Source organism: Carlito syrichta, unplaced genomic scaffold (assembly GCF_000164805.1).
Source record: "Carlito syrichta isolate Samal-C Ts95f unplaced genomic scaffold, Tarsius_syrichta-2.0.1 Scaffold301778, whole genome shotgun sequence".
NCBI classification, from domain to species: domain Eukaryota; kingdom Metazoa; phylum Chordata; class Mammalia; order Primates; family Tarsiidae; genus Carlito; species Carlito syrichta.
The window spans coordinates 158,959-177,761 of record NW_007245874.1 but is presented as its reverse complement, the minus strand read 5'-3'; the positions used below and the strand labels follow the sequence as shown (position 1 = coordinate 177,761).

Sequence of the window (18,803 nt, the reverse complement as noted above, 5' to 3'; positions counted from 1 at the left end):
ATCTCAGTGTGGTTTTAATTTGCATTTCTTTGATGATTAGTGAGGCTGAGTATTTTTTCAAAACCTCAAACTATAATCACCTTAGAAAATGCAGGAGACATCCTTATGGAAGTTGGAACTGGTAACCAATTCCTGATCAAAACCCGAAATGCCCATGCCATAAGAAATAAGTTAGGCAAGTGGGACATCATCAAACTGAAAGGCTTCTGCAAAGCAAAAGAAACCATCAAGAGAGAGAGAGACAGCCCACAGAATGGGAAAAAATATTTGCTGACTGTATATTTGACAAAGGTCTAACATCCAGGATCCACAAGGAATTCAAACATGCCAAAAGACAAAAACAAACAGCACTATTACAGAGTGGGCAAAAGATTTGAATAGACACTTCTCAAATTTTAACATTTAAAAACTAAACTCCAGTTGTTTTCTAGTCAAAGCTTTTTTCATCAGTCTTCCCCATCTTAGTTAATGATGGCTCTATTCTTTCAGTTACCTTGACCAAAAATTTTGGTGCTATATAGCTGACTCCCTTCTTCTTCTTATATTCCATGTACAGTTTTTCAGCGAATGCTATTGATTCTGTCTTCCAAATATATGCCATATATAAAGACTTGTCAACATCTCCATTGTTTATCTGATCTGCATCCCTGTTATGTCTCACTTGGAATTGTGTAAGAGCCTCCTTTTTTTTGATTTGTATTTTAAAAATTGTGGTAAATAAGCATGAAGTTTGCTATATCAATTATTTTAAGTATACAGTTTAGCAGCAGTAGTACAGCTGTGTTAAGTATATTTACATTATTGTATGATAGATCTCTGAAATTTTTCATCTTGCAAAACTAAAATTCTATACTCATTAACCACTCCCTATTTCCCCATGCAATAGCCTCTTAACTGGGTCTTGCTTTATTCTTTGCCTTACAACAAACTATTCTCAATATTGCTGCTAGAGTGATTTTTAAAAATACCATTTAGAGTAGGTTTAGGTTGACAAAAAAGTTGAGCAGACAGTACAGGAGTTTCATATATCCCGTTTACACACATGCACAACTCTCTCCATTACCAATATCCTGTACTACAGTGGTACCCACAATTTGTTACAACTGTTGAATCTACATTGACACAACATTATCACCCAAAGTTCATAGTTTAAATCAGGGTTCACTCTTAAGATTGTACATGCTATGCGTTTGTATGAATGTAACTGATATGTAGCTACTGCCCTAAAAATACTCTGTGCTCTGCCTCTTTATCCCTCTCTCCTTCCTAACGTTTGTCAAACTCTGATGTTTTACTCTTCAGCTATGCCTTTTTTCAGAATGTCATGTAGTTGGAATCATACGGCATTTTGCCTTTTCAACTTGGCTCCTTTGGTAATATTCATTAATTTCCTCCACGTCTTTTCATAGCTTGACAACTCATTTCTTTTTAGCACTGAAAAATATTCTATTGTCTGAAAGTACCATGGCTTATTTATCAATTCATAATACTGAAGGATCTCTTGGTTGCTTCCAAGTTTTGGTGAATTATGAATAAAGCTGTTATAAACTCCACGTACAATTTTCAATTCATTTGGGTATATCCCAAGGAACAATTTCTGGATTGTTAGGTAAAATTATGTTTAGCTTTGTAAGAAACTGCCAGACTGTTTTCCAAAGTGTACCATTTTTTATTCCCAGCAGCAATAAATGAGAATTCCTGTTACTCATATTTCTACTGGCATTTGGCACTGTCAATGTTTTGGATTTTGGCCACTATTATAGATGTGTAGTAGTATCTTATTATTTGAATTTGCAATTCTCTAATGACATATGATGCTGAATACCTTTTTATATGCTTATTTGCTATCTATACACCTTCTTTGGTGAGGTGTCTGTTCAGATCTTTTTTCCATTTTTAATTGGATTATTTTTTCTTATTGTTGAGTTCTAAGAGTCCTTTGTAACATTTTGGATGACAGTTCTTTATTATGTGTGTCTTTTGCAAATAGTTTCTCCCAATCTGTGTGACTTCCCTTCTCATCCAAGACATTGACTTTCATAGATTAAAAGTTTTTAATTTTAATGAAGACCAGCTTATCAGTTTTTTTCTTTCATGGGTCATGTCTTTGGTTTTGTATCTAAAAAGTCATCATGATACCAGAGGCCACCTAGATTGTCTCCTATGTTATTTTCAGTTTTATAATTTTTTGTTTTACATTTAGGTCTGGATCTATTTTGAGTTATTTTCTGTGAAGGGTGTAGAGTCTGCATCTAGATGCATTTTTTTCCTGCATGTGGATGCCCAGTTATTCCCACACCATTTTTTGGAAAGACTCTCTTTGCTCCATTCTATTCCCTTTCTCCTTTGTCAAAGACTATATTTATGAGTCAATTTCTGGACTCTCTGTGCTGTTCCATTGTTCTATTTGTCTATTCTTAAATCAATATCACATTGTCTTGACTATGTAACTTACAGTAAGTCTTAAAGTTAGGTAGTGTTGAAACCCCCACCTCCAGGGGTCCCTGCAAGTCGTCACCTATTTCGACTCCTGGCCAGAATCAGGCTCTCATCATGGCAGACTTCCAAACTTCATCTTTTTGGTGGGGACCTAGAGTCAGCTGAATTGGGGATATTTGTACTCAATAAAAATTACACAAAAACTAACAAGTAAAACTAGAATATACATTTATTGATTCAAAATAAGAGATATTATTGTCTGATGAAGACAGTACTAGCCAAGTCAGTGCCTTCTTTCCTTGTGAGCAAGCTGATGTTTTATTGCATAGCAAGGGGACTATAGTTAATAATAATGTAATGTATATTTCAAATAGCTAAAAGAAATAATTTGAGATGTCCTTATCACAAAGAAATAATAAATAGTTGAGTTGATAAATTTACTAATTACTTTGATTTGGTCATTCACAATGTATTAAAATATCACTCTGTACTCCATATAAAAATTATTTGTCAATATAAAACTAAAAAAGAATGACATATACAACTAGAATACAAAATTTTTAATTCAAAATAAACATTATTATGGTCAGGTGATGATGGTGCTAGTTTAGTTCATGCCTTCTCTCCTTGTGAACTATCTCTGTCATTATCAGAGGCTTCGCTTGGACAGCTTAGAATCAGAGCTGGGTGATTTTGTTACGTGATTGGGGCATACACTGGCATCAAACTATCATAGCCTATGGTGACTGTTACTTCAATAAGGAAGTGCGTGCATGGAGGACAAATCTTTCTAAAATGACAGCAAGAATGTCCTTCTCTAGACATGCTGAAAACACAGGCAACATTTGTTTCTGTGGCTATAAAAACAACTCTCCTTTTGTTATTTTATTTTTAGTGCTTTTGAGGATAACCACTGACTCCTGCTTATCGATGTATTCTTTATTTTAGATATGCTATTGTGTTCAATCAATTGCAGTCAGGTCTTGCAGGCTGGGGAGCCATTCTGTCTCCTTCTAAAGTGAAATTATCTAACACTGTTACATCCATTATTTGTAGGCTTAAAAATATGACTCTACATCTAAATTCATGGGGAAGGCATTAGCTGCAGAAGAAAAAGGGGGTATTAGAAGGGCACTTGATTGTGTAGGGCAAGAGAGAAACTCAGTCTATAAAAATGATCTCGTCCTATGCCAAACAGCAACATCCTCATAAAATCAAAATATGTGTATATGTACTTGTATGTATATATTCTTGCCTAACCCCCGCTTCAGACTTCTGGACAAAAAGGTGGTCTCTTTACATTTTGATAAGTGATACCTATTGTTCTCCAAAAATATTGTTTGGATTAATACTTCCAACATTAATATACAAGAGTGCCTTAGTATTTACTGCTAAATCATTCATCTTGGTTTTACTATTGGGCAAAAACTTTGGTAAAATAAATGATAGCTAAAAATGTACATAAAATGTATAATTCTCATGAAATAACATAAACACATTGTCCTTATTCTAATGTATGATGAACAGAGAAGCATATCCCATGTTTAGTCTTCCACAGAGAAATGCTTCCTTAAGTAATGTGGAGTTAAGTGAAATGATCTTACATTGATTTGCAGCTTATATAAATTAGTCAGTCACCATATTAAAACAGAGATTAACTGTGCTATCTACATATAATTTACTTTAAAAAGTAGAAAAGGAGAGATTTATGGTGACTTCAGGTAACGATATGTTTTTAGCACAGTTGAGGGAAAGGCAGCTTCTTTTCCAGTGATCTAAATCCTATTTGCAACCTGGTTTTATTCTGAGAGTATTCCTCGGCAAGGTTAACTTCTGTAACTTCCTGATTCCAATTTATTTTAAAAACAATAACAACAACAATAACGAAAAGATTCAAAAGTTGTACCTAAACCTATCAGTTATGTAGAGTCCTTCGATGACGAAGGGGTCCTATGATCCTGAGTCACCATCATTTCTTCCAGGTTCTAACTTTGCAAAAAAAAAAAAAAATCAATGACAGTGGAAGATCAAGTCCTGGTGATCTAGGTAAAGAGTTCCCAGTAGGAGTTAAGGCCCAAAGTTTGTGTCTCAGCTCAGTCCATATCTATTGTATTCATTTTAAGCAAATCTCTTCACCATCTGAAACTGTTTCTTCATCTTCAAACTGGAAAAATTAGACTGTTATTCATAGCCATCATTATTTGGAGGTCAGAGTCCTCTTTGAGATTCTACTGAAAACTATGGACAGTTTTCCCCAAAAAGCAAAAATACAACTATAAATAGAATTCCAAGAGGGTCAAAGTCTCTCTCAAATCCACTCACAGATTCCTTAGATGAATTTAGCATGCTTTATAAGATCTAAAGTATGCAGTTAAAAAAAACCCATTTACATTTTCTACTCCTGATACAAATCAGTTTTAAAATGTGAATTGGAGCCATTGTGTCAGTTAAAATTATTGGCTGAGTATGGTGGCTAACGCCTGTAATCCCAGCATTTTGGGAGACTGAGCTAGCAGGATGACCTGAGACCAGAAGTTTGAAACCAGCCTGGGCAACCTCGCGAGAATCTGTCTACATACACACACATACACACACACATGCATGCACACACTTACACATGTGCACATATGCAAAAATTAGTTAGGCATGATGGTACATGCCTGTAATTCCAGCTATTCAGGACACTAAGACAAGAGGATCGCTTGAGCCCAGGAATTCAAGACTACAATGAGCTGTGATCGTGCCACTGCACTCCAGCCTCTGCCAAAGAATGAGACCCTGTATCTAAAATAAACAGTACAATTTTTAAAATTATAATTACTTTTTGTAGCTTATAGTACTCACAACAGAGAAAAATTTTCAGTTTGTGAATTAATAGCATCTCAAAGTCTGTGAGATTACTAGGTCATCCTGCTACTCAGTGGAGGGGACATCTATAACCTGCCTCCAAGTTGGACATTTAGCTTTGACTTGAACACGTATTGTGATGGGAAGCTCATTCACATGTATACTGCTGGAAAAAAAAACATTAAAAATTTGGAAATTTTTCTTCTTTATATTGGGCTATAATCTGCCCCCACATAAATGTCAGCTATTGATGCTATTTCTGCTCTCAGCAACAACATACATTAATTTTTTTCTTTTTTCAGTTTGTTAGGAATTCAAAGGCAGCCTTTATTGTCCTATGTTAATTTTCTCTACATTCCAGTTTCATCTGTAATTCCTCTATAAAAGTGCTGTCATACAACTACTTTGAATCCTGATTACCTTTTTTAATGGTCCTCTTGAAATGCAGAGTTGAGAACTAGGCACAGCATGGTGCAGACCCATACCTGGTAGTCATTCCCTTTCTTATCTTGCTAACTATGCCACCAGAAATATCCAACACAGCCAGGAACTCTGTGCCCAGCAGCAGGCAACTCCTATTTGGTCATGTGAAATTGTGGGCACCTAAACTATAACCCTAACTATAACCAATCAAGGCTGCCCTTATACTCTATTGTTTCAGAACTAAAATAATCTTTCTAAAAGCAAATATCCTGTTGATCTCCACCTGAATTGCTTAGACCATCATTCCAGTTCTTGGAGACTTTTGGATGCCATTTATTATATCATCTTTTCTTCCATGTTTTGGGTCATTTGCAAATGTAATTAACCTGCTCTCTTTGGCTCCAAATTAATTGATTAAAAATATCAACCGGTGGTTTGCCACATATAAGGTTCTCTCTATGGACTCACTATTTGTAATTCTTCACTCAGTCATGTCACAACTTCATCCAATCTGCATTTCACCACCTGTTCTACAGAACAAGGATGAGCATATGTAATATGTTCTGATTGGCAGCAACATTTCTTCCTTTTCCTTTTCTTCTTTTATTTATTTATTTTAAAGATGTGGAGTACAATTCAGGATTAGGTATACAAGTGGTCGTCACACAGGAAAAGTTTGGGTCTCCCTTTAATCCCCACTTTGCCTGGTTTGAGATCAGATACCCTTATTGATGTTGTGTCCCCCACCCCTGGCAGTATTCCACTACTGCCAATCCCTTTCTTATAGTATTATGGAAAATGTTCAGCGTCCAATTATCAGTGACCCTTTTCTTCCTTTATTCAGTCTACTTTCTTTTCTTCATTCCTTCACCTTTTCGTGATACATATCCTAGTCTTATGTGTGATCCTTTTTCCTGTGTACTGATTTTGCTAGAAGAAATGAGCCTTCATGGTGTTTTGTGATATTCCTTTACCTTCTGCTGCATCCATTCCTGACTGAGTCTGTGCTTGCCTTTGGAGTCTCTTTGCCAGGGGCCAAGCCACAGCCTCTGTACAGGTGGAGGGTTTTCCTCCTCCTCCTCATTAGCATTTGGCAGAGGAAGAGTCTCTAAGAATTTCACCAACACCCCTAGACCAAGTTATTTTCCTCCACCTCTAGAATTACATCACATGTAACCCTTCTCAAACATCAAATTAAGGTTTAAAGAAATGCACATGTTTGGGGGTGCGAGATAGATATGGGGAGAAAGAAATTATTTGATAGTCCTCAGCAGACTTCACACTTTAATCTCAGTATTGTTGCATATACAACCAAATGAATACTGCTGGTAGGAAAGGAGAGGGATTGCCCTAAAGGCTATTTCAAGACAGAGATTAACCAATAATTCATCATCCAATTGAGAGATGACATTAAGCAGTTTTGGAAACTCAAGAATTTTTGTAGATATTCTGCAGAACAGCCCTGTGATAACGTGTCACCAGCTCCTGCCTCATCAAACTGTTTTCATTTGGAAATAGTTAATGTCACAATTGAATAAGGCTAAGAAAGTAGCTTTTCAAGGTTTGTTCAAGTGATTTTACTTTTAAAAAGGTTTGACTTTCTTATATAACTTTGTGACAATTATTATTATAAAATAAATTTAACATGGATCATGGTAAACAAGTAGGCCTATATTCAAGTGTGGGAAGTAGTTGATCAGTGGTTCAAAAAATTGAATATTTAATTACCATTTTTTTCTTTACATTTGATCCTCTTATTTAGACAAATGGGTGTGGGCACTAGATCATGAACTCTCATTTAAAGAACATTGTCTCAAACACAACATCATTACTCTGCAGTTACCATGTGGCTGAAAGAGCTGACCCCTGGAGTCAGTTTGCAAACCTGCGGAGGTATAGTCAACGTCAGGTCAGGAAGAAGAGTGGCAGGTGGCTGAATGGTTATTGTGCTTTAATATTCTAAAGAGAATGATAGGAATGATGGGAAAGTCTGGGTCAACATCCAAAAAGCTAAAGATGAAAATGAGTTGGTGTCTCCTGATAATGAAACTTTTTGACTTCATTCATTCATTCATTGATTCATTCAGTATATATTAAAGGACTATGATGTGTCAGAAGTTCTCTTAGCACCACACTACTCTTATAACCTTGAATAAACCACATATTTTCTCTAAATCTAAATTTTGCCTCAAGGAATTGTTGTAAGGTTTAGTGATGCATGTATGTAAGACTCCAGCAGAGTGACTGGTTATATGATCAATAAACTCCCCAACCCCTTTTTTTTAGCCTGAGACCTTCTTTTCCGTGTAATTTATAATAATATAAAATAAGTTCCATTTCTTAAAAACACATTTCTCCCTTAAATAAACAGAAATTGTGAGTGATCTGTGTTTGCAGTTGAAGTTAAGGTACTTAAATATTATTACAACTGATAAAATATTTTTGCAAGACTACCCACCAAGCTCAAGATTGTCATTCTTTGCCAAATAGTACTCTGAGGCTTGCTGCCTGCAGAACATGCAAATTCACATATTTCTTGAGTCTTTTTGTTTCAGAGCAAACATAAACAATGACTTCTTTCATTTATCAGTTCTTACTGGAGCATTTTTTAGTAATACTTAAAAAAATCTCTTAAAATAATTTGAAAATGTAAAAAAAATTCACAGTAAGCATTACTATATGCATAGAGTTTTAGCTAGTGTGGTGTCCTAACAGAATAGACTCAAGGGAAGCAAAAGATAATTTTTATAGATTGAGTGTGGTTGTTGTAGCTGCTTTCTGATTTATACTCAAAATTTGAATTCATCTTAGAAAAAAAAACCCTGAAGATCAGTTATTATGGAACTTCCAAAAGCATATACTAAATGGTTACTTCATTAATTCAGTTGATCATTTAGACAGTAAACATTAAGAGCAACTGTTATGGTCTGAGTAACGCTCGGCTGCTCCCCTTGATACCAATAAATCAAAGGGGCAGGGAACTGATAGAAGTTTATTCCCAAGTTTGAATCCAGGGAGCAGAGCCAGATTCGAGGTCTTTCTAAAATGATTCTGGTTACCCTCCAGGTTTTTATAGTTCACCTTTATAAGTCCAGAGTTGCTGGTCACATACCTATACATTAGCAAAGTGACCAGCAAGACATTCATTGTATAGAACTTGAGTTTCAGCCACATTTATCAATAGTGACATTTTTCGGTCCAGACTTCCTGGTGCCAGGAATCAGAGGTATCTCATAGCTTTTATCAGTAGGGCCCGGCAGAAGCCTTTAATCGAACTTGCCGTAAAGGGAGTTTACAAGGCCCAAGACATCATACATTACACAAAAGTTATAAAATCACAAAACTTATGATTACATTGATACAAAAGTTATACAAATCACAAGGCTTATGATTACATTGATACTATGTTATTCAAACTTATATCCACTCAGAAAAAGGGAGTAGATGGAGATTTGCGTCTTTCATTTGATTGGGCATAGACTACAGGGAAGTCAATGATTCCCTGGAGCTACTTACTGGGAGTACATAGGAGATAAGGGGAAGCACACCTTTTATTAACTCTCAGAAATATTGTTCAGAAATGTACAGGAGTGCTTGAGTCCTGGCCATGTCCTTCTCTAGGGCCTGTGACAATATGAACAGACATTAGCCAGTCTCTGTATCACAACTGCTGTTTGCTAGGCACTGTTCCTGGGAACGCAGAGTGAAATTACATATTCCTCAACACCAAGGACTTTGCTCTAATGAGAAAAATGTGCAAACAAATATATTTCTATAAGTTAATTGATATAAGAAATTATCTAAGAACTGGAGGAAATATGATGATGACCTAGCTAAATCTATATAGGGAACTGAGATAGTCATAGAGAGGAGACAAACTGATAGCGAAAGGATGAGTGGGAGATTCTCAGATGTGTGAGTGTTGCCAATTGCAAGTTCTACTATTTCTTGCTTGTGGGTTGAAATAAACAAATGCAAGATTTAGAGGAAGGAAAGTGATCTTATTCCAAGGCTGGCAGATGGTGAAATGGCCAGCCTAAAACCATTTCAAAATTTAAGGCGAGAATAGAGGGATTTTAAAGAAAAAGAATGGAATGAGGAGTATCTGGAAGCAGCACAGGGAACAGATCTTTCTTCGATGGTTATCTTGAATTGTTGTCCACCTGGGGAGCCGGGCAATGCTGTTCTGATTGTTGCCAAGTTGTACATTAATCGTCTTCAGGTGACCTCTAAACAAAGACGAATTCTGCCACGGAGTCTCCATACTGTTATTCCAAAGTCAGCTACTGGAATGTCTCAAGCACATACACAATTAGGTTAGAAAGAACAACAATAAAAAATCTTTAAAGTGTAGGCTAAGAGAGAAAAAGAATTGAAATCATTTCTTAAAAGTTGAAATGAAAATTCTTGGTTACATGAGTAGGACAAAGAAGTTTTGTCAGTGAGAATGAAAGAAAAGCTTGGAGGCCTTAGGGGGCTCACGGAGATCAGGGAATGGGGATAGTAGGTTAGCACTGCTAGAGTAAAATGACAGTGAAAGCAGGGGCAATTGGGGAGAGACCAGGTCATAAAAGCCTTGTCTAGCAGGCAAAGGTATGCCAATATTTTTCCCACTATGTATGTCGTTGGGGGAGTTATTGAAGAATCATGAATAGAAAAGTGCTGTAATCACTTAAGTATGTTCAGGTTCCTAAAGAAAACTAACAAGACTGTGATTGGCTGTGTGTAAATCCCCGAGATGGCACACACACCCTCTTGTTCCTAGGGGTTTCAATGATTCTTGTTGTAATAGAATTCAGGAGTGCCAAAAGCAACATTTGAACTAAATGATACATCGAATTATAATAAGAGCCTGCGAGCGAATTTTTAGTTAGCAGGTTTTTAATAGGCTGTGATGCAATCCTTAATGGAGCAGCTTTAATTATAAAAGATACCCTATATCTAATGGAAATTTGGCTGGGTGTGTTCTTAATCCTCAGTGAATGAAAAGGTTTATATAGGATTACATCATTAAGATTCTTGGAGAAAAACACATAAACACCACATGAAAATTTTCCACTTATTTTTGTAAATCTCTTGCAGCAAAGCAGTAATTTGGCCAGAAATAAAATTCATTTAAATGTTGCATAATTTTTATAATTTCAGGGGTTAAGCATCTGAAAGGCCAGAATGAATCAGCATTCCCTGAAGAAGAAGAGGGCGCCCATGAAAGAGAGGAGCAGTGGGACCATTAATTACTGGTCTGCAGCAAGAAGCCTTCTTGGGAATGACTGAACTCTTAACTTTTCTGAATATCCCATGGAAATCTGCTGCTTGACTTCCGGAAGCATCTTGCATCTCTGCACTGCACACTCACACAGTAGCTATGCACCTTCTTGGGAGCCTCCTTGACTGAACTTTAGAACTAAGTACAAATTTTCCATGTCACTTAACAATTAAAGAATAAGCATTTATTTTAGAGTGATTTTTCTTTTTGACTACATAGAAATTTGCAGACATGTGAATGTTTTAATTTTAATACTGCCAGAGCTTAACTCCTTGATGTCCTACTGATAAAGTTTGAGTTCTAATGTCAAATGTAAATAGAATCACTTTAAAAGTAAAAAATAAATATTAAACAGAATTTAGATATGGTGTGTGTGTGTGTGTGTGTGTGTGTGTGTGTGTGTGTGTGTGTACGTAACTTAAGCAGAAATATCTAATGAATTCTTCAGGTTAAAATCTGTTCTGTAAACAGAATAGAACACAGTGTTTTTTTCAAAATGATTAAGAAATGTAAATTGTCTTGGTTCAAAACTTCACAATATTAGATAGTAAACATATTTTTCCCTCCAACAACATGCTAACAGTTACTTATAGAACTACAGAAGTCTCTTTATTTTCTAAGCTGTGATATATGTATTTCCCAGGATGTCCTCTAGTTATCAAGGGAAAAAAAATGGCTAAATCTAAAAAAAACAACAAACATGAAATCTCCCATTCCCTCTTTTTTGACTATTACTTGAAATTTGGGCCATTTATTTTCTATTGCACTTTAATAAATAATCAGCCTTATATAAATCTTCTATATCATAAAATAAGAAACTCCATTAATTAACACATATAGTCATCCATTCATTAACTCAACAACTATTTCTTATGAGATTATCCCTAGGGAGCAACTCTGCTAGGAATTATGAAAATAAAAGAAAGATAATTCCACCCCTATAGAACATTAAGCATTTGTGTAAAGCGAGGTTTTATAAGACAGTATGCATTTGTTGAATGTAACTTTTTGCTAATTCAAAGTTCTGGCCTTTTGAACAATTTTAATTATTCATGGTGTTTGAATGCAAGATATCTAAACCACAACATTTAATGGGAATGGAAGAATGCCCAATTTGTTTCTTACATTGGTGATATTAGTAAGGTTCAAATGTATCATGGATGAAAAATAAAAGATTTCTCAAAAGCCAGTAAAGAAAAAATTAAGAAAGGAAGAAAAAAAAATCAAATGTGAAATCCATGGTGAAATATTAATATAAAGATTCAGAGAAGTAAAATGACTTTTTAATTTTGAAGATGAATTTTACAATATAAAGATTAAAACTTTTTCTTATGAAGTTACAAAAGAATGAAGTAGAGGTTCCAATAATTTTCCTTAGTATATTTTCCCCAAGAAAATGAATGCAAAACCCATTGATAAGTAGTCACATGTGTATAAATGAGTATTCAAGTTCCTCTCTCCTCTCTCCTCTCTCCTCTCTCTCTCTCTTCTCTTCTTCTTCTTCTCTCTCTCTCTCTCTCTCTCAACTTTCTGGAGTTTCTAGACCATCTGCTATAATTGTTTATTTTCTAAGTTTCTGTCTACTTAAAATCTGATTAAGGCCCATATTTGTTATAAGTGATTTGATTTATTTGTGTTTGGCAAACATCCCAGCACCCCTTGAGAGTATTTGAGACACCCTGAGGTGCTAAAAAATAAAATTGCCCTTCCTTTTTCTTGAACTGAAACTTTCATAAATACTTTTCAAAAGGACTCATTCAAACAAAAAGAAATCAAAGCTTTTGCTGATTTGGCAACATCACTTGGGGGAGATAAACAGAATGACTTCTGGACTCTTCTATTCTTTGTGTTAAAAAACACAAAGAGATTAAAAAATTAAAGCATAAATTTTCTTTAGGGAATGTTGATGTCTTCTATTCTCCACTCGCAAACACAAAGAGATCACAATTAAAAGTTTCAGTTTTCCTTGGGAATGTATTGACTTTGTCAAAAATTTGAAGGAAACCAGCTGACATAATGGCTTTTCAGCTTCCTTTTCACACAATTATAGTTTACAACAAATTTGTTTCAAGAGTTCAATTTGGTTTCAGTTTGGCAGAATGGGCAAAGAACTTCCTGACCAAAACAGAACAAAATAAAACAAAACAAAAACATTATGCTTTCTAGACGACATTTATAAAATATTATAATTGGTTAGTGGATAGGCTTTGAGTCACTCACTTGGATTCAAATTCAACCTCTACCAGATTTTAGATACAGTTTTTTCATTTATAAAATGACTACAATCATATCTAACAAGCTAAGATGCTGTGAGACTTAAATGAGATAAGGCCTATACAGTGCTTAGCCCAGTTGAGAGACCGTTTAGTAATTGGTGTCTAGAAAGAACCTCAAAGACCATCTATCCAAGCCTTGTTTAATACATAATCCTCTTCAACATCACAGACAAGTGATTGATCATGCCACGTATTCTTGAATAACTCCAGCTGTACCAACCAAAAGACTCTGATAGTTCTTTTGCATGTTAAACTCTTTCCTTCTGCACCCTTATTTCTTCATCTTTTATTCTTTGAAGACTCTTGAGTAACTTTGACTCCTTTTCTACATCTTAACCATTCAGATATTGAAGAACATTCTGGCGTCATCTCTGAAGTGGTTTCTTTCTTTCATAAAATATCATCAGTTCCTCCCCAACTTTTCTCATCATCCTGGCACTTACTTTGGATCCTCTTCAATAGTTTACATTGAATATAAGAAAGACTATGTCAGGTGAAGGAGTTACAGATTTTTGAAAATTCTCTTACACATAAGAAAGAGGTAAAGAGTGTGGCAGGGCAGGCAGAATTCCAGGCCAGGATTTTTCTATTGGATAATAGCTTTGCAATCCTCTCTTCATCCCAGAGTTGTCCAAACTAAGGACCTCTATTTTTAAAAAATTCTCAGACTAATTTCTGCTCTTAAAAGTTTTCTTACCATCTTCTTTTAATTTTAATTTAATCTATGTCAATGTTTTCTACATTGTGAAATACAAGATAATTTTAGGTTGGCCTGGGACAGGTCATTTTTATTTTTATAGTTATAAATACTATTATAATATGTATTAGAAAAAATATATAACCAACAACTCCAAATCCATGATTTTATAATTTTATTGCTTAGGATGAGGCAAGTTCAAAGTGTGAATATATTTAAAGTCCATTTAAAGAAAAATATTGAATAACTATAGTGGAGGAGTACCCTAAAATCACAAAAGTAATATACAATTGAGTGATGTTTTGAAAGCACTGGTTCTGAATATTGCCATAGCAAACAACCTAAGTGTAAGTATTACAGAGTTCATTTAATTATGACATCGATTTATGAATTCATAAATAAGCCATGCATATTGTATTATTTTTAAAAGTCTTTATATGTTTTTTCATCCACTTCTAAAAGCAAACAGTTTAGTGTATAATGAATAATAGAAAAAGCATGTCTACTTATATTAAAGTGTTTATGCTCATATATGAGTTTGAATATTTGCTTTCTCTGAGTAAGGGGATTGTGGGAAGACATGTTTTTATTTATTTGCTAAGTCACTGATTCCAAAAACCAGTCCTCAATGCCCCTGCAGGTATATTAATTAATTTTTTAAAAGGGTCTATGTTGCCGAAATACAAAATCTGTTAACAAAATTGTTAGCTTTCATAGCATCATAACATACTGAAAAATCAAATATCAAAGGAAGCACTTTAGAAAAAATTAAGGTGGTAAACTTTGCAAGCACATCACATAAATTACACAGTAATGGAGCAATGGCCTGTGAATTAATGAGATAACTTACATGAACGCATCAGCGCCTGACGACACTTTGTAAAGTGGTTACTGCTTAATTGTAGATCTTTCCCTGACATTCATTTTGAGGACACAGACACTGGTGCAGCCACTTCCCAATTTGGGTTTAATAATCTATGTTATTTAGCCATGGAGACTTTGTCTATAGAAGGAAGATGAACATGAGAGAAGAGTTGGTGAAGGAGAGAATTTGAAGCTTGGGAACCAAGAAAAAACTCTGGATGAAGTAAATTAAAATGATATTAGATTAACTTTCATTTTGTATTTCTTACTATGGCAAATATGACTAACAGTTTTCCCCCCTTTGTCCAATTTTCATTAACAATGAGGCTAATTTGAAGATATGAATATAGTGTACCATGGTAGTATATGAAGTTACCATATTAGAACCCTAAAAGTAACAGCATTTTAGAGTATATTGAGCAAATGATTCTTCAGAACAAGTGTTAACTTACAAAAGCAGAGAGTCTCCGGAAGGCTAACTGAAGTCTGATGAAATGAACCCATAGGGTTATAAAGCACATTACCATGGCTTTATTTTCAAAAATTGAGACCAGCCTAGAGGTGATAGTGTTTTTTGAGTTGGAAAAACAGGCATAGTTCTGTCTGCATCTCTCATTTTAAAGATATATTTTCCTCACAAAGTTCCAAGCTGTGTCAGGTAGGAAAGTGTTTGGCAATAAATAATAGACAAATTAGCATTCAATGACATAGAGATTTGTTTATGTCATGAAAAGAAATGTCTAGAATTGGAACAGTGAATAAAGACACCAATAAGCAACAGGCACTTTTCATTTTGTTTCACATTCTCAGAGTTTTAAACTCACAGTCTACAGAGAGCTGCTGCTCCAGGCATTGGGTCTGCCCAAACAGAACAAACAGTGGGAAAAGAAAGGGGAAAAAAACTATGGCGAAGAAGCAAAACTTTTCCAGAAACCTCAACTAAAGTCTCATGTGCCAGAACTGTGTCACAGGGCTATACTCTGACGCAGGGGTTTTGAGAAAGTAAATATGTTTAACCAGGTAACTTGCCACATCCCAACTAAACTAGGGTTTTCATTGTGAAAGTGAGAATGGATATTTCTTGAACAATCAGCAGTATCTGGTTCTAAAATGAACAGAATTTAGGGATTTTCCTCTTCCTTAATGCATTCAAAGGAAGCACTGGCTATTTATACATGTCAAGGAGTTTAAAACATTATTAGTAATCACCAGATATTTTTGCTAATTAAAAATGCATAAATTAGGTAGTGTCTGTACTAGACCTGTAGTTGGCTAGAACCAGTCAGATATTATTAGCTATTTTATGCTGTTTTTCATAAGATTGTTTGGTGAAGTTTTAAAAAGTATGCTTTATAAACAAGAGACCACAACTCTGGTTCATTATTCAATAAATACATATGAATACCTATGACATGCTAGATTGTATAATGGCTGGGTATACAGGGATTAACAGGATAGATAAGGTCCTTAAATCCATGTGTATATATTCTAGTGTTTGAAGACAGACAATATACATAAAAATTGATAAATAAATTAGATCATTTCAGATAATGCTACATTTCTGGAAGGAAATAAAACAAGATGATATGGCAGAGGACAGTGTCTCTTTATCATAGTATTTATCATAGTGATGTGACATTGGGAAAGTCTTTTCACCATTCTGGGACCCAGTTTTCTGTGAATGTGGAGTATGATAAAATGTGGAAGATGCTAGAAAAGATCTTGTGAGGGTCTCTCTGACTGTAAGATTTCTCCGTTCTAATTATCTTTCAAGAACTACAGGCATGTAGAATAGGAAAATAGGGTAGGAATAGACAGAAAGCAGCAGTATTATGGGAAGACGGGATCAGAAGAGGAAAGTGGTGTCCTTGTATGCTTGTATGGCAGCCAACAGAATAGTTGTATGAGTTAGAAATACACAAGCACACTCATGTGTATGTAATAGAATCAGTATTGTAACCAATTGCTTTCTGCCAATTAAAATTTCCCCTTAGAAAATGGCCTAAAAAATGATGATCATTTTTGATATTGTTTTTAAAGATTTAAAAGTTTTTACAGGAAAAATTTCCTCCTACAAATTGCCAGTTGAATAATTTACTCTATCCTTCACACAACCTTTGTTGTTACCAAGTATTGCGTACCAAATTTTTCCCTTTACAGAGATTTATGTAACATGGTATAAAATGTTCTGGAAAGTTTCCACTATGTTCTGAGGTATTTTCTCTTTGTCTTCCAGGTGCAAAATGAATTGATAACAACCAGAAGTTGACGTTAGTGCTGTGCTTCTCCCTGAGCTTGGAAAACTACCAACACAAAACAAACACCACCACCACCACAACCTCCAACTCCATCATGAAGGGTTACTTGCTCCCTACCGGAGTGCTTTCTGAAGTACTTTAGATACTTTATATATAAATGTTGAAATGTCTTTTGGAAATTGTTTCCTCATTCTATATTTTTCCTAATTATTTATATTATGCTATTGACCAAGTTCTTCTTTTAGTTTATTTCTCTCCACAACTAAGGAAAGATATCAAATTTGGGTACAATTTAAGTGATACATTCTTAGTTTGTCTTATTCTGGAATCCCAACCTTCTTTTACAAATAGAGAGGCTTTCAAACACATTTACTTTGTTTCTTTTTCAAATTCCACTGTGTTTATTTATTCCCTTGTTTCTTTTTCAAATTCCATTGACCTTAGTTTTAGTTCCACAAAATCTTTTTTAAAATTTTTTATTTTAAAGATGTGGGGAACAATTCAAGGTTAGGTATACAAATGTTCATTATGCAGGTACCCTTGTTGATGATGTGTAACCCCCTCCCCTGGCAGTTTCCCACTACTGCCGATCCCTTTCAAACAGTATTATGATAATTGTTCAAGGTCCACTTATGAATGAAAACATGTGATATTCAGTTCTTTGTTTCTGTGATAGGTCACTCAGTATTATAGACTCTAAGCCCATCCAAGTTGCTGCAAAGTTCATAATTTTGTCCTTCTTTATGGCTGCATAATATTCCACCATGTACACGTACCACATTTTTTATCCAGTCTTCTTTCGATGAGCAGCACGGTTGGTTCCATGTTTTTGCTATTGTGAATAATGCTGCAATAATCATGCATGTGCAGGTATCTTTTTCACAGAGTGATATGAGTTTCTCTGGGTATAATCCCAGTAGAGAGATTGGAGGGTTAGATGGAAGGTCAATTTATAGATCTTTTAGGAATCGCCACGCTGTTTTCCACAGTGGCTGTACTAGTTTACACTCCCACCAACAGTGTAGAAGTGTTTCCTTTTTGCTGCATCCTCTCTAGCATCTGTTGTTTTTTTAGTTATTGATGATACTTCCACAAATCTCTATTGATTGTATGTTACCTGCCAACTACTGAATTAAGCATCAGAATTATAAAAACAAAAAGATGATTATTGTCATTGCCGTCTTACTGGTAAATATTTGTTCAATCTTTACAATTGATAACATGGCTTCATCTATGTTTCTCAGTTAATGATCACATTAATTATGTCAGGTAGAGTTTATTTTGTAGATAAGGAAACTAGAGTCCAAAGAAAATAATTGTCCCCAAATAAATCAATAATCCAAAAAACACTTTCACTAGTCTATGACCTGTTTTATTTGTGAAAGTTTTTAGGACAGAGAAGCCACTTTTTTTTTTTTTTTTTTTTGAGTTGGAGTCTCACTCTGTCGCCCAGACTGGAGTGCAGTGGCCGCTCCTGGCCACCGCAGCCTCGACCTGCTAGGCTCCGGCGATCCTTCAGCCTCAGCCTTCCAAGTAGCTGGAATTACAGGCATGTGCTACCACGCCCGGCTGATTTTTTGATTTATTGTAGAGATGAGGTCTCACTGCCCAGGCGGGTCTCGAACCCGTGGGCTCAGGCAATCCACTCATCTCAGCCTCCCAAAGGCGCGGGATTACAGGCTGAGCCACCAAGCCCGGCTTGAGAAGCCACTTTTTAAAAATTTATTTTATTT

General features: G+C 35.2%; 1 protein-coding gene across 1 annotated transcript in view; it reads left to right on the top strand.

The window, feature by feature from the left end:
* Nucleotides 1–11,338, top strand: part of LOC103257504 (protein phosphatase 1 regulatory subunit 1C-like) — a gene marked incomplete at its 5' end in the record, with an annotated part of 61,902 nt that extends 50,564 nt beyond the window's left edge. Inside the window, one exon of the mRNA XM_008055203.1 lies at nt 10,855–11,338. Within this exon, the coding sequence (XP_008053394.1) occupies nt 10,855–10,943 (89 nt within the window). The remainder of the gene's footprint in view (nt 1–10,854) is intronic.
* Between the last annotated feature and the right edge of the window lie 7,465 nt (nt 11,339–18,803).